General features: G+C 41.5%; 1 protein-coding gene across 4 annotated transcripts in view; it reads right to left on the reverse strand.

Moving 5' to 3' along the window:
• The window catches only part of LOC102394590 (2'-5'-oligoadenylate synthase 1-like), a 30,283-nt gene extending 13,804 nt beyond the window's left edge, over positions 1–16,479 (reverse strand). For 2 of the 4 annotated variants that reach the window (XM_044947282.1, XM_044947281.1), the window contains exons 1-6: positions 13,604–13,762; positions 12,644–12,832; positions 11,662–11,848; positions 8,992–9,182; positions 6,158–6,318; positions 294–418 (exon numbers count right to left, since the gene is read on the reverse strand). In XM_044947282.1, the coding sequence (XP_044803217.1) occupies positions 294–418; positions 6,158–6,318; positions 8,992–9,182; positions 11,662–11,848; positions 12,644–12,832; positions 13,604–13,747 (997 nt within the window). In that variant the 5' untranslated portion in view covers positions 13,748–13,762. Of the gene's footprint in view, positions 1–293; positions 419–6,157; positions 6,319–8,991; positions 9,183–11,661; positions 11,849–12,643; positions 12,833–13,326; positions 13,444–13,603; positions 13,763–16,348 lie in introns of those variants that run through there. The other 2 variants (XM_044947283.1, XM_006064455.3) reach the window with 2 other exon arrangements.
• Positions 16,480–16,663: the final 184 nt, after the last annotated feature.

Raw genomic sequence — 16,663 nt, forward strand, 5'->3', positions numbered from 1 at the left:
AACCCAGGGATCGAACTCAGGTCTCTTATGTCTCCTGCATTGGCAGGTGGGTTCTTTACCCCCAGCGCCATCTTGGAAGGCCCCTGTTATACTGGACAACTAGTTAATAGGATGACTGGTGTTAATACACTGCAGGGAAAAAAAAAAAGTGACTTCCAAAACCAGTAAGCAATTCAGTTCTGCCAGAAGCCTAGCTCAGTACTGTATCTGGATGTGGTCAGTCCCCCATAAATACATGTTAAATCAATAGCCATTTTAAAGGTTTCTTGTGAAACCAAACAAATAAACCTTACCTGTAGAAGGTGTAGGTCCCAGGACATCATAGTAGGCCATGATCTCAAAGGAATGGCTGTGAAGACTTTCAGTACATAAAAAACTGAATCTTAAAGACAGTGGTGTTCTCTTTCCCATTAGTATCCTTAGAAAAGAAGCATGACATTGTATGAATGATTAGAGAAAGAAAAGAGAAAAATGAGATGAGTTTTGACCATCCTTCACCTAATTCTAGCCTTGCTGCTCCCTTGGCACTTTCTTGGACATGCCAGGGGTATTCCCTTCCCTGGACCTTGCAGTTTCTGTTCCTCTATCTGGACTACAATTAACTCAGATAATTCGCACAGCTGGATCCCAGCTTCATTCAGGTCCCTGCTGCCCCATTTGGCCTTTCCTGGCCATCCTTTAAAACAAGAACTCCTTCCCTATTCCCTATCTCCTTACCCTGCTTTATGTTTCTTCAGTTCAGTTCAGTTCAGTCGCTCAGTCATGTCTGACTCTTTGCGACCCCATGAATCGCAGCACTCCAGGCCTCCCTGTCCATCACCAACTCCTGGCTGCTGCTGCTGCTGCTAAGTCGCTTCAGTCGTGTCCAACTCTGTGTGACCCCATAGACGGCAGCCCACAAGGCTCCCCCGTCCCTGGGATTCTCCAGGCAAGAACACTGGAGTGGGTTGCCATTTCCTTCTCCAATGCAGGAAAGTGAAAAGTGAAAGTGAAGTCGCTGAGTCTTGTCCAACTCTTAGCGACCCCATGGACTGCGGCCCACCAGGCTCCTCCGTCCATGGGATTTTCCAGGCAAGAGTACTGGAGTGGGGTGCCATTGCCTTCTCCCCAACTCCCGGAATTCACTCAAACTCACATCCATCGAGTCGGTGATGCCATCCAGCCATTTCATCCTCTGTTGTCCCCTTCTTCTCCTGCCCCCAATCCCTCCCAGCATCAGAGTCTTTTCCAATGAGTCAACTCTTTGCATGAGGTGGCCAAAGTATTGGAGTTTCAGCTTTAGAGTGTTCCAAAGAACACTCAAGACTGATCTCCTTCAGAATGGACTGGTTGGATCTCCTTGTAGTCCAAGGGACTCTCAAGAGTCTTCTCCAACACCACAGTTCAAAAGCATCAATTCTTCGGCACTCAGCTTTCTTCACAGTCCAACTCTCACATCCATACATGACTACTGGAAAAACCATAGCCTTGGGACCACTTGGCATTGTATTATTTGGTTATTTCTCTCGTAGGGGGGTATAAGGTGCACACAGGCAGGAACTGTTTGTTTTGTTCACTGTTCTATCCCTAGTATCTAACACAAAGTAGATGATGAATAATTTTTAAATGAATTATTATCTAAATATGGATTGGGGCATAAGATACTGTTAATTATGAGTAGGATTAAATGAAATGAGAGAACTAGACTTCTGAGTATAATGGAAAAGTGAACAGCCAACCAATGCTCATTGGGAACAACTGGAAAACTGGATTTAAAAAATTATATGCATGTGTGCCTTAGAGGTACTGGAGGGTTGCTGCTAGAAAGGTCAGGATTTAGTGAGGACCGGGGCGGCAGATTGTGGAGAGATGGACTCAGAGTCAGCTGCCTTGTTTCCTGGGGACATACGCTGATTTAGGAAATAGACAAGAAGCTGAAAATAAAGACTTTGGACAAGGAGAAGCTTTGGGGGTTCAAGAAACAAGTAGAACTTTATCAAGCTTATGGGGCTGAAGCAATGCAAAGACTTGGAAATCACAAGCATGATGAGAAGGGAAGGGTGGAGAATTGAATTCAAGATATGACCTGCTTTTCCCTCCAAACATCTGCTGAGTTCTGAAGATGCCTGGGACAGGTATGGTTATGAAATGAAGCAAAACGTCATCTTGAAAAGTTGAATGGAGGTGTAGGTAGTCTGTCCAGGCTGAGACAACATGCATCGGGATTTAGTCTCGGGGACTGTGGAGACAAAGGTTAGAGGAGAGGACTTGGTGAAGCTGCTGGACTGTAATGCTGAGGAACTCAGCTGCATGTTGGAGACAGCTGGAGGTCCTTAAGAAGTATTGATGCCTTGGCTCACCTCCAGATAGTTTTAGTCAATGGGTTTGGGGGTGCGACCTGGGTGATCAACTCTTATTCTATCCATTTGGTGAGGAAAGGATACACCTCTCTGGAAAAAGAGACCATCAGCTAAAGCATCTAAGATGTTTAATGCACAGGGCCATGGTTTTAATCTTTAAATCACTAGAAATGAAATTTCAAATCAATAGGAATTCTAAGACACAGGGCTATAAGATGTTAAACTAAGAAGAAAACCAAACTGTAGAAACAGACCCCATAGGTGATCCAAATATTGGCATAAATGGATGAGGATTTTAACTGATTAATATGTTCAGTGAACAGAGGAATAGACAGCACAAGGAGACAAAAAGATGAAAAATTAAACCAGAGATAGATTTTCTATATATTAAAAAATGGAAATTATAGAACCGAAAAAAATAATTGAACTCGAGAAATTTATAGAAAAATTTAACAAAAATTACATATAGAAGAAGAGACTTAGTGACCTGAAAGACAAGCCAAAAGGCATCATCCAAAATGAAAAAAAAAAAATTGCATATATAATGTCCTTTCATTTGAATTGAACAAGATTTCTGAAATTTTAAATCCCCTCAGCACTTTTCTCTAAATGTCAAGAACATGAAGGTAGCTCAAGTGGTAGAGAATCCACCTGCCAATACAGGAGACACAGGAGACGCAAGTTTGATCCCTGGGTTGGGAAGATCCCCTAGAAGAGGAAATGGCAACCCACTCCAGCATCCTTGCCTGAAAATGCTATGAACAGAGGAGCCTGGTGGGCTACAGTCCACGGGGTCGCAACGAGTCAGACATGACTGATCACATACACACACCACCAAAGGAATAGGTTAAATCATTATTATCATGACTATATCCTTCTCTCTCAGTCAGGAAGGGTGAAAAGGAATGAAACAAACCAGTAGCCCAACACTCCTGTCATCATTTAGAGGCAGATTTTGCTATGCTCAATATAAAAACTCTGTGTTTGGTAGACACTGTCTTACATGGGTAAAGTTTACTCTTGTGGATGCCAGAGGGCTTAAATGAGATATTGAATCAATTGGGGAGTTCAGATCACTTTTAGAATGGGTCAAGATTAATGAGAATGTCAGTACTATCCTAGGCTAATTTACATGAAACTTAATATCCAATGAGTATCTCAAAATATTTTTGCTATTAATATCAGTGGAAATGGGACATGGATCCTGGCAGTGCTTGGTCATGAGTCCTCAGATGATATATTTGCCACTGTCCACTTTATTTCAGCCTAATCCATCAACATGTTTTGTCTTGGCCATGTCTTGTCAGGACAACTCTGTCCTGTCATGTGGCTTTAAAAGGATCATGTATCAGAAAAGGGTCTTAAGTTATCTGACCTGATAATATAAAGAGGGCTTCTTGTTTTTTAAGATCTCTAAATCAAAGCAATTAGAAATAAGAGCTAATGGGCAGAAATCCCAATCACAAACATAACTTACAAGTTATAGACATGATGCATTTTCTACAGCAGTGTCTTATTAAAAGCTCATAATACATTTCCCCATTGTGGTTTTCAATAATAAACACACCAGTGTGTGCAGAAAGGAGCCCAGTGCCTCTGGTGCATAAACGATTTCTAGTACTTTGGGCTTACTGGGCAAGTCTCCTGAGGTTTCATTCATAAGCAGCGCCCAGAAAATGACTGACATAGAACAGTTGCTGTTACTGGTAGGTTAAGACGTGGACTTGGTCCAAAGGACAAGAAAGGCTTTTCTCACACTCATCTTTCAAAATAAAGTAACTGAATAGCTTTAAAAATAACAGCAACAAACAATATATCACCAAAAACCAGGTATCAACTGAAACAATAAACGTTTTTACTCTCTCAGTGGGTGGGAGTCAAAACCAACTGTCAGACTCACATATCTGCTTCTTTTCCATTTTTAATTCAATTTGCCCTTCAAGTGAGTCACAGTATGGTCTTGGTTGCTCTGAAAAGCAGAGAATAAAGCCAGAAAAAGCAACTGCTGTATACAGATATTAGTGCAAGGGAACATCCTGGACAATCTACCTCCTTTCCTGACTTCACAATCCTTTCCACTCAGGCTGCCTTAAAGTCTCATTCTTCCTGCAAATATGCTCCCTTTTTTGCCAAAATCGTCAGCAAAACAAAATAGGGGATAAGGCATATTCTGTGCTGAACTAAAACCATTATAGCCCCTTGAAAAATCACTCTGAGAAAAAGAATAGGCATTTAATAAACATGAAGGAAAGAATGGTGGTTACCTGGGAGTTCGGTTCAACTTTCAAGGCTTTTCAATTAAATTATTTAATGAGTTGAAAGCATAGAAGGAATAGAGCTTAGAAAATGAGCTTGCTTGTTTTTAGGAACAATTAGAACAAGTAAATGAAGGTTTTCAGAGCTGTTCTTTTTCATAGGTTCTACTTCAAAATTCATTCTAGAAATCCAACAAAATAAAAGCTTCAAGCATATTTTGTCCAGGAGAAGAGTGCCTGCCTGATATCCAGAGGAGAGGAAAAGGAATTAGGGAGAGCTCATCAATTAGGGTCTTTGACGTTGAGCGGGCAGGGAGTATAGAATTAGGACATTACAGTGAAGGACAAAGATTTTGATTCCAAATAAGGTCACCAGGGAAAGGGTATACCCCAACTCTTATTTTTAATGTGCCTTGAGAGTACTTTAACTGTCCTATTTTGATAAATAATAATAACAATGATATAATGTAACCTATAGTTTACAAATTTAATGGGGAAAACTTGGAAGAAGCAATGGGTAAAAATGAAAAACACATTCTCCTATTTCTTTTTTTTTTTTTTTCTTTTCTTAAAGGTGGTCTTTCCCTGTTCAAAGTGTAATCGTATGTGAAACTCCATCACTTCCCTTTTTGCCTTTCCAACCCCAGTGTGCTTCATTATAATCACCATCATGCCATTCATCTGACGTCTTTGCTAACTACCACAATTTAGTGGGTGTTTGGTATTCCTAAAGGTAGTGTTTTTCATTAAAAGACACATTCAAACTAGTTCTGTATACTAATTTGAAGCAAGGGCTTGGTAATGAATCTATTATTTAAATTAATAAACAGTTCTGGGACGTTGTTTTAAAACATGGATCTTATTTTAGGATTGAAGTGGCACACAGCCTGGTCTATTTTTCTCCCCCAAGAATGTTTTACTCACTTTACGACATAGTTTTTTGTATTTTTTTTATTCATCCACAATTCATTAGACTGAATAAAATAGCAGAAGATGTAAAATTGAAATAGAAAAATAAATAGCAACGTGTCAAGGTTTTTTCTTTCTTCTTTTCGTTTTGTAACTCACCAAAAAAAACACAAAAGTTCTGTCTAGCTGGCTAATTCAACATTGAGGGCAAAGAAAGCTTGCGTGTAATGTCAGCAAAGCCAGTTCAGCAAACGACCCCAGGACATTGCTGAAGGGAATGTTTATCAGACAAATGTGTCTCCAAAGATTCTTCCTTCTTGGAGGCACCTTTCTCAGTCCTTCCTGTTTGCATTCCTCAGGGTCAGATTTCAGCTAAGAGAGGGAAATTGAATAAAGGTGCATTGGAGAAGATATAATTAGTCCTTAAATCATAGGATCTCAAATTCATGAATTTCCTTGAAAGTTTAGCTAGAAGTCTTTAAAAAAAAAAAAAAAAATGCCCCCGGGGCAATCTCTCCAAGTTTTCTCCCAAGAATTTAATGTTCACTTATACAAGTAACATTACTCAATAATGGTCTCCTGTGCTAAGAGTTTCCTCTGGCAGTCTTTTTCACCTTTGAAATGAAGAATTCACAGAAGTGCATTCACCCAGACCTGTTCCCATATGCAGTTCGCGTCAAGCTTTCTCGCAGAGTCTCCAACCCTTCTCTCAGTTGTTTCTTGAAATGGTTCACATCGGCAAACACCTCACTGAGCAGCACGATGTCAATCTCCGAGCATCCTTGGGTGTCGGTCCCTTTCACATAAGAACCACCCTGTGAAGACAGCGGGCACGATGTGGGGAAAAGCTCAGCTAACCTTGAGGGAAGTGTAGATTCCTGGCTGTAGCATGTTTCAGGGTCAATTAACACTGTGAATAGCTTAAATATATGCTACTTTATCTTCCCTCAACTTGGGGAGGAAAAAAAAAGACAGGAGAAGAAAGTCATCTACGATGGTTCACAACTGAACTTAGGTTCAGTTATGGGAAGAAAGCAGAATTTGCAGGAAAAGTCTGAAAATCCTTATGAATAAAGAGAGTTAGAAGTTCTCAGAGTTTCTGCTTGAGAGCCACTTGATTGAGGAGTCCACAAAGGTGGGAATTAAATTCCCGACTAGTACATGTGGTACCTAGGTGTCCTGAAATAAACCCATTCCTACCAGTTGGAACCTTGAGTGACTGGTGCTTCTGGAGGGCGTTTGTTTGCTATATTTCCAAATAGATCACCAATGAGTTCAATAAAGTATTCTGTCATTATAATTAATGAGTACTTATTGCAAATCTCTTAACTAAATATAATTTTATAAAAGTCAAAACTTAAATTAGTTAGCAGCACAGCCTTGCTCTACTTAGCACTCAAAGAAAACTTTAGGTTGCAATTTCCCAAAGGACGCTCTTTAGCAGTAAAATAAGCTGTTGTTACCTATGATTTGGGAAACATTACGTCCACAAGGTAAAAGCGACCTGGTAACAGACTGTGACAACACAATTTCTCAAGAGGTTTAGAAAACATTGTAAAGCTCTCAGTCCTCTGCCATTTATTGCATGTTAATTTCTTAAGGACTTCCAACAGCCCATTCCGTCAGGCACCATGTGGCTCGCTCAAGCAAGCAGCAATGTGCCAGTTTTATTCTTGGCACCGACCTAGCCAACCTTTTTTTTCTAGAGTATAATTCCTTTACAGTGTTGTGTTAGTTTCTGCTGTACGATGACGTGAATCAGCCACATGTACACATATATCCTCTCCCTCTTTGACTTCCCTCCCACCACCCCCATCCACCCACGGAGGTCATCACAGAGCACTGAGCTGAACTTCCTGTGCTATAGAGCCTGTTCTGAGAGCTGTGATGGCAACTGCTGACTCTAGGATTATATGCCTTAGCTGACATCTAAGGATCAAGAAGCTGCCTGTGCAATCCCAGAAATGCCTGCCCTGCTAAAAATCCAGAGAAGGAAGTCATTGCCAGAACTCTAGGCTTCAAAGTCACCCTGCACCCGCTACATCTGGACCAGGTGAAATAGGCACCCTGTGCCCTCCTGCCTTTGCTCTGACTTAACTTGGTTCTGGACTCAGTCTTGTGGTAGTGCAACTAATTGAGGAAACCCATTTTATCACAGTAGCAAGGGAATGTGGGAAATGTAGTTTTTAGTGCTTCCTTAACCAGAGAGAGTTTGTAATGTGCTAACATGTACAGTCAACTTCCAAGAATGGAAAATGCCGCTAAGTTGCTTCAGTCGTGTCCGACTCTGTGCGACCCCATAGACGTCAGCCCATCAGGCTCCACCGTCCCTGGGATTCTCCAGGCAAGAACAATGAAGTGGGTTACCAGTTCCTTCTGCGATGCATGAAAGTGAAAAGTGAAAGTGAAGTCGCTCAGTCGTGTCCGACTCTTGGCGACCCCATGGACTGCAGCCCACCAGGCTCCTCCATCCATGGGATTTTCCAGGCAAGAGTACTGGAATGGGGTAAGAATGGAATATAGGGCACAGCAATTTCACAACTTAGTTGATCACCGGCCCTTGTTTTCACCTTGTGGGACTGGAATAGAACTCGGACTCCCCATTTCTAGCTCCTGTGATCATGCTTTATTTCTGTGGAAGAAAATATGCTCTTTCATATTCAGGCTTTTTCCACTGCTATATTAGGTAGCATTTAATCATACTCTTAAATCATCTTTGCTATTGTTACATTAAAAGTTAACATTTTTATTTTAAATAGACAAAGCTTAAAGATACTTTTATAACAATCATGTGTGCACTTTAAAATGAAGAAATGGAAAAATGGTAAAAAAAAAAAAAAAAAAAAAAAGCCCTCAGAACTATGTCCTGTATTTTTTTTTCCTCTAAACACTGATTAGATAGTATGTAGTAGTGATACTAACATTATAAATAATAATGATAGAAGGGAAATCACACCATCATTGTTGTTAGGATCCCTTCATTGTGTTCAGGGTATTTTCCTTCAAGGCAGTTTTCACAGAATGACCCTGCGCTCTGTGGACAACTGTCCCCGGACACAGTGAACTGTCTTTAGGCTAAGAGGAAGTCCATCAAGACACCACCTAATTACATCCATAGGCAGGTTGCTCAGGCATGAAACAGTGCTCTGGGGGACAGGCGTACCTCCTTTGCCTGAAATTCCCTTAAGCATTTAAAAGCATCGGTCTAGTGAGAGCCAAGTCTTTGGCCCTGCCAATGTAAAGGCACTTTCGCCCCTTGGGCAAAAACTGCCAACTTTAATGGGTTCCAGCTGTCACATGGTTGAGTGCCTGCCCCGCCAGCCAGCAGCTTGCCCTGGCATTTCAAAGGGCTCCTAGCAGGCCTCTTGCAGCCGCTACAGAAGGCAAAGCTGGCCTCTGAACACGTGGCCCTGCCCGATTGATGTCCGTCACCTCCAGGCTTCCTTAGGGCTGCGTGGTCCAGCCTGAGGGCTGGGGGCTCAGATTACCTGGATCACTCTGGAGGCCGGCACCGGAAAGGAAGTCTGGATCAGCTGGAGCAGGACACCGATCTCAGCTGCACAAGCAGCTCTTTGAGAACCAGAGGCAGGGCAGATTTTTCGGTCTGCAAATCTCTGTAGCTCTTGGGGACCTTTACACTCCAACATATTATGAGGTGAAAATCCTGTGGACATTTGGGCTTCATAGAGAAAAGATCAATATTTGACATTTGCTGCACAGAAATGGATGTGTGTGTGTCTGACACAAGTGTCTAATTTTGTACTCAAGTTATGTCTAGTTAATTACCAGGACTGCCTTGTTCTGTCACAGGGAGACCTACCCTCTCTGCTGGTAGGGCGTGAGGGGAACCAGCAGAGTTCACTCCCTCTGGAATTAGCTTGCATGTTAACCCTAAGTCCCAACAGAGAAATGGCTGAATTTCTCTGAGAATAAATTGAGATATCCATTCTTATGTCAGGAAAAGGTCTTTGCCCTGATTCATAAATCACCTGAAGTTTCTAAATGAAAAACATGTATGTTATCAAGTTTCAATAAAATGATCCCAGGATAAAGCACTCTACGTTAAGCCATCTATTCTAAAGGTCTTAAACTGCCAGCCCACAGGCCAAATTCTACCTGCGGAATGTTTGCTTTAGACATGCACAGCGTTTTCAAAATGAAGAAACTGAGTCAACAGCTAGAAATCAAGAGATAGAACATTTTTTAAAATGAGGACATTAGAGGTGTGTCTGCTAGTGGATGTGTGTGTTTGTGTTTTAAGACAGAAATGCTGACGAGACTGGCCACACACTTCACAGGAAGGAACTGAATAATTGAACTCTTAAGTTCAGTAAATGGGGCATGTGAGCGAAACTGACAATAGACTGATTAACCAGAGGAAAAGCATACAGATTTTATTGGTCTTTTTTTTTTTTTTAATGTTCACAGAGTCCTTTCCAGAAAAGAAATGAAAACTACCAAGAATCAGACTTGAGTATTCTGAAGCTCCAATACTTTGGTCACCTTATGGGAAGAGCCAGCTCATTGGAAAAGACCCTGACGCTGGGAAGTTCAAAATAATCAATATGCTGAGTTGGCACATTTTGAGATGGCATATACCTGATGCCTTTCAACAGCTCAGAAAATTTCATAAATTTGTACTCGATAGATCATAGTGTGTGCGTGCTCAGTCACGTTTGACTCTTCATGACCCCATGGACTGTAGTCCGCCAGGCTCCTCTGTCCATGGAATTTTCCAGGCAAGAATACTGGAGTAGGTTGCCATTTCTTCCTCCAGGGGCTCTTCCCAATTAAGGGTTTGAACCCACATCCCCTGTGTCTCCTGCATTGGCCAGGTGGATTCTCTACTGCTTAAGACATCAGGATAGATCATACACACACCAAAAAAATCCCTGAGAATTTGCAATAATAAACTGGCTCTCATTTAGGTTTATATAACAAATTCATATTATCATGGAGAATTAATTTGAGAGAGGCCTCTGGCAAATGCCTTGAAGAAGAACTCACTAATCCTTTCTGGAAATGAACTTTCAACTGATCCTTCCCTTTCAAGCACATATGGAAGTTTCACAGAATTGAATATATACTCAGCTATAGATAAAACTCAACACTTATCGGAGAAGTGATATCACACAGATTACATTCTCTGACCAATGTGCAATTAAATGAGAAATCAGTAACAAAATAGCTAACGTATTCCATACTTTAAGAAAGTTTTAAAACACATACTTCAAAAGAGTCACAGATCACAGAAGAAATCACACTATAAATCAGAACATAGTACTAAACAATAATAAATTTTACATTAACACTCAGAGGATACACAGCCCCTTCTTTAAATTTCATCAGTTATGCCTATTTAACAGATTGGGGTTTTTTTGTTTTTGTACATTTTGATTCCTTTGCTTGAAACATAGTTACGATTCCTTTTATGGACATTTCACCAAAAACTGATCACTTTTCAGTGGCTATTTTATATTCGGAGCCAATTACTGTTTCCCGAAAAAAGTTTTCTTATCTTAAAAGACTTTCATAGAGCAGCAACCACCAGTTACTTTAGGGGACAGAACCATAAATATGAGAGCAGAAGGTGTATTACATTAGTTTTGTGGTAATTTCTGATGGACAGACCATAATCTGACTCCCACTTGGATCCTGACATTCTATCCCATTTTTGCTGCTTCTGAGTTGTCTCTTTGCACAACGCCTCAGTTTCCCAGCTTCCTCCTCCAATGTGCCTCTACAGAATTATCCCCCACCCCCAAGAGTATGGGCTTCCCAGGCGGCACTAGTGGCAAAGAACCCGCCTGCTAATGCAGGAGACCTAAGAGACATAGGTTCGATCCCTGCATCAGGAAGATCCCCTAGAGGAGGGAATGGCAACCCACTCCAGCATTCTTGCCTGAGGAATCCTATGGACAGAGGAGCCTGGCGGGCTACAGTCCTTAGGGTCACAGAGGCAGACACGACTGAAGTGACTTAGTACACATGCATGCCCCAAGAGTATACAATCTCAAGTATATACTAGCTCCACCCTCTGCACTCTTTATTTGCCATTCTTGGAAACAACCTGTAACGCTCTGACATAGGGAAGCCACAAGACAGTTTCTATGCGGCGTGAACATCCATACAGGGAAAGCACTGGGCATCTCCATTACCTCTTTTGCGGGCTGTAAAGTGATGGTCTTGTATTTCATGGTTCTCCCGACTAAGGACTGTCCCAAAGCGTCTAGAACACATCCTACATGTTTTTGATATTTTTGTATCCATGTATTTTCCATTCCTTTCTTCTAGATTTTCCCAGTGTAGCTTGTGTGTCTCCATGGTTGACCTGTCACGTGTAGACTGAGAAAAAGTAAATACTTAATCCAGGAATTATAAGAGCTATTTCAGAGATCTGCTGGTTTTCATTTCGCTTCTCACTAAATGCTCCCATTCATGGGCACAGAGAATTCTCATTCTATGTTCTCAAAACATAGCAAAGTCCATTAGTTTGGGTTTTTTGTTGTTTTTTTTTTTTTTTTTTTTTGACACAGATGGAAAACTGCTGCAGATTAATAAAGCAATGAACCATGAGAACCATACTGCTGAAAAAAGTATTTTTAAAAAAGCACTAGTTTATGTTTTATAAAATCAGAAGAATGAGAGCCCAGTTCTTTTTCTGATGTTTACTTTTGCAGGCCTTGGGCTAATCACTCAACCTAATTGGGTCTTTGATCCTTCATTTGTAAAATGGGGGAGGGGAAAGGAGGCAAGGGAAGTCAATTAGTCTACCTCTAAGGGCACATTAAAAGTGAAAAATTCTAGGGTTGCAAGGACTCCATCCCCACATAAGCGCTTTGGAATAATAATTACAATAGCGCCTGCCCTGGGTATAACGCCTGGGTCCAGGGAATTCTGCCCAGTGCCCTTCACAGCAGCTCTGCAGGATGGGTCGTTTAGAGCCAAGAAGACTGAGACACACAGCTTTAACCACTGCATCTGACCTGTGGCCTGTGGCCACGAGTTTTTCCTTTCAGTTTTCTGTTAATAAATCTTCATGAGAGAATGAAAAAAACAAAACCAACAAACACAAAGCATAAGTATTTTAGGAAAAGGAGGAGATTCTCGCTCCTCGCCCCCCACTTTCGCTCGCTGTACCTCACTGTGACCTTGCTGCTTCCCCTTCAGGACTTCTTGGTCACATTTTTCACGGTGAACTTTTCCAAGATGCTTCTGTTGAAAGTGATACTTCAGAGCCCTGCCGCTGATAAAGTCACTCCCGCAGTGCTCACAGTTGTAGGATTTAAGAGTCCACATCCTTTCCCAGTGAAGGATCAGATTTAGATCCTGTTGACGACAAAGCAAAAAGATAATAAGCCCTTTGAAGAAAATCCAGTCCCTCAGAGTTAACCAGAATAAAGATAATATTGTTTCTAGTGTGCTAATTTGTGCTCTATTGGATGAATGTTTTCCAAGACGTTTATTTCTCACTGATACCAACTATGATAGCATGAGAATAGTCATTTAAACCAGCTGCTGTAACTCGAGTTGATAAACATTAAGGAAGCTGTAAAGCCAACAAAACCAAGTGCAAAGCTGTGTGTGTAGGTATATAAGTACATTTTTTGAAAAAGAGTTTCAAATGAATCTGTGACCTAAGAGATGTTAACTATGGATTTAGATATTATCTTTACTCAGGGACTCTCTAAGAGGAGTCATTTCTTCAATTTTTATCACTCAATGAATTCCTATAAATGAGAAAATTATCATGAGTAATGATTTCTACGTCTTTCAAATTAACTCTGTTCTTTTTTAAGGTAAAAAAATGCAGAAGTTTGTACCAAGGGACAGAGTCTGGAAGATGTGGGCGATTCTATTCTCCACCTGGCTGCTTTTGAAGCTGTTTATACTCTCGTTGCTAAGTAACTCGACTTGGATTTGTACTAACTTGTCTGAAGCTTAGAGCTCCTTCCTCAGAGGTTAGCATTGTGGGATTTGTAATTACCAGTTTCTTAGCAAGTGGTCAGACTAAATATTTCTAAGTGCACTCAGATTAGTTTGAAGCTGCTACTGTAACAAATTGTCACAAACTTTAATGGCTTAAGCATATAATATTACTCGCTTGTCGTTCAGTAGGCCAGAAGCCTGACATGGGTCACACCAGGCTAAATTCAGGCTGCATTTCTTTCCGGAGGCTCTGGGTAAGATCCACTTCCTAGAGGGTGACCCACATTCCTTGGCAGGTGGGGTCCCTTCCTCCATCTTCAAAGCCAGCAAAATCCAGCAAAAGCCAGTGGGATCCTGTTCACACCCAACCATTCTGATCTGTTCTCTTCCCCTCTTAAGGACCCTTGTGGCTCCATTGGGCTCAACTGGATAATCCAGGATAATCTTCCCATTTTAAGGTCTGCTATTAACAGCCTTATGCTATCTGCAAACTTAACTCTCCTTTGCCTTGTAAGGTAATAAACTCAGAGCTTCCCAATATTAAGATGTGGACATCTTTGGTGGGGGGCCTGGGGGGGGGGGGCATTCTTTTTCACCCACCACACTGTAGCTCTAAAGTTCAATCAGGAATAGAAATGAATCCAAAATGTATCTGTATAAGGTGGAAGAAAAGCAAAATGCATTCACTCCTTACAAAAACTTTGGTGCTTGATGGGCTTTGGGGACTTTGTATCAAACAAATATGGAGTTGCTGGGTGATCCGCTACTGAGCAGATGCTGTTTCCACTGAGAACAGCACGGGTCCTGTCACATAAGGAAGATGTGAAAGCAATGTAGTGGTTCATGGCAGCACTTTAAAAAAATCAAATAGAATAAAAGTAGAGAATATTGAACATAGTGAAGATAAACAATGATTTGTGAAACATTCTTGGGCGACCAACCACCAAGTTTGCCTAAGAGTAAGGGGGTCCCTGTTAAACACAGGATTTTCAGCGCTAAAGTCAGGAAATTCTCAGGCAGATTGGGACACATTGGTTACTCTATCACTACCTCAGAGACCACCTTGAAAATCAGCTTCTTAACCAGCCCTAAAGCTCCTCTGAATGGATGGATTGAGTCCCTGTAAGACCCAAGGTCGTGGGGTTTGCAGAACTTGATTCGATCTGCCCAAATTGTGATGTTTGCCCTGCCCTAGGTGTTCATTTCTGGGCCAGTCAACCTGGACTGAGATACAGTGAACCCAGGCAGACACTGGACTCAATCTTATGTGCCAAGTTCTCTAAGGGCTGCAGAGGCAATGTTGGGCATTCATGGTTTACAGAAATGAAAGCCTATCAATCAGAGCGTCCCAGCACAAGCTTTCTGTCCAGGATCAGAAGAGGGAAAGAATGAGGAAAAAGGTGGAATTTTTAGGTTTCCTCAATGAGCTGTCTCCCCACCCTTCTTTCACTTAGCATACTGTTTTCAAGGTTCACCCATTTTGTAACAGGTATCACTAGTTCATTCATTTTCACAGACAAATACTACTCTGTTGTAAGGACATACCCCTTGTTTTGTTTTTTAATCCACAAATTAGTTAATGGCAATCTGGGTTGTTTCTACTCTTTAGCTCTTATGAATAATACTGCTATGAACATTCATGCTTTCATGTACAGGTTTTTGTATGAACGTATGTTTTGAATTCTTGGATAGCTGAGGGTGAAATTGCTAAGTCCCAGGATAACTCTATGTTGAACTCTTTGAGGAACAGCCAAACTGTTCTCCATATTTTACAAATTACAACTATGAAGTGGTATCTAATTGCGTTCTGATTTGCATTTCCTAATGACTAATGCTGCTGAACATCTTGTCATGTACTTATTGACTATTTGTACATCTTTCTCAGAGAAATGTCTATTTACTTTGCTCATTTTAGAATAGGATTATTTGTCTTTCTATTGTTGAATTGTATGCATTCTTTATATTTTGAAAATCAAACTCTTATCAGATGTATGATTTGAAAATTTTGTGCCATTCTGCGGTTTGTCCCTTCATTTCTTGATGCTGTTCTTTGATGCACAAAAGGTTTAAATTCTGGGACTGCCCTGTTGGTCCAAAGTGGCAAGACTCTGAGCCCCCCATGCAGGTGACCCGAGTTCCATCCCTGGACAGGGAACTAGATCCCGCATGTCATAACTAAGGGTTTGCACGCTGCAACTAAAAAGTTCCCACGTGCTAAAAACTAAGACCTGCCGCAGCCAAACATATAATTTTTTTCAGGTTTTAAATTCTTATCAACTCAAAGCTATTTTTCCTTATGTTGCTTGTGCTTTTGGTGTGATACAGTGAAAAAAAAAACCACCATTTCCTAAGCCAAGGGAAACCATGGGTAATCAGTCAAATTCCTTTCACCCACCCTACCTAATCAAGGCTGCCTTTCCCTCATAGCTCAGTTGGTAAAGAAGCCGCCTGCAATGCGGGAGACCCCAGTTTGATTCCTGGGTTGGGAAGATCTGCTGGAGAAGGGATAGGCTACCCACGCCAGTATTCTTGGGTTTCACTTATGGCTCAGCTAGTAAAGAATCTGCCTGCAATGCAGGAGACCCCGGTTTGATTCCTGTGTTGGGAGGATCCCAGAGAAGGGATAGGCTACCCACTCCAGTGTTCTCACCTGGAGAATTTCAGGGACTAAACAGTCCATGGGGTCACAAAGAATTGGACATGACTGAGCGACTTTCACTCACGTTCACTTTCGCAAAAGACTTGTTGTCCTCCAAGTAACAAGCAACAGGTAGCCTAAGCAATAAGTTGTTTGAGTTATTTTCCAGAAACTTGAAGTCAGTTGTATGTAGTTGGAGGTGAGCTGGTTAAGACTGAACAGGACAATCCATCCTCCAACTGGGAATGCACAAGTGTGTATGCTTACTGCTTACTGACCTTTTGTTGTTTGCTTAGTAGCCTTTTGATGAGCTTCAGATCCTGGTAGGCACTTCCATCTCTGAACCAAGCAGAAGACCCTATAGCCTAGTTATGCCTGCGCAGAACTACACCAGTGGAGAACTAGGCCTGCGCCTAACTATAAGCACCGGATCTTTTTCCAATCACCTTTCTCCATTCTGTGCACCCCAATGCCTCAGAGCTCCCCTCAGACCGCTGTTTATTTCAAAATACCCTGCCTCTTGCTTTCCAGGGAGGGCAGTTTGAGGTTTGTTTTTCAGTCTTACTTAGCTGCCTTGCAAATAAATACGCTGC

The sequence above is a fragment of the Bubalus bubalis genome, chromosome 9 (assembly GCF_019923935.1).
Source record: "Bubalus bubalis isolate 160015118507 breed Murrah chromosome 9, NDDB_SH_1, whole genome shotgun sequence".
Taxonomy (NCBI): domain Eukaryota; kingdom Metazoa; phylum Chordata; class Mammalia; order Artiodactyla; family Bovidae; genus Bubalus; species Bubalus bubalis.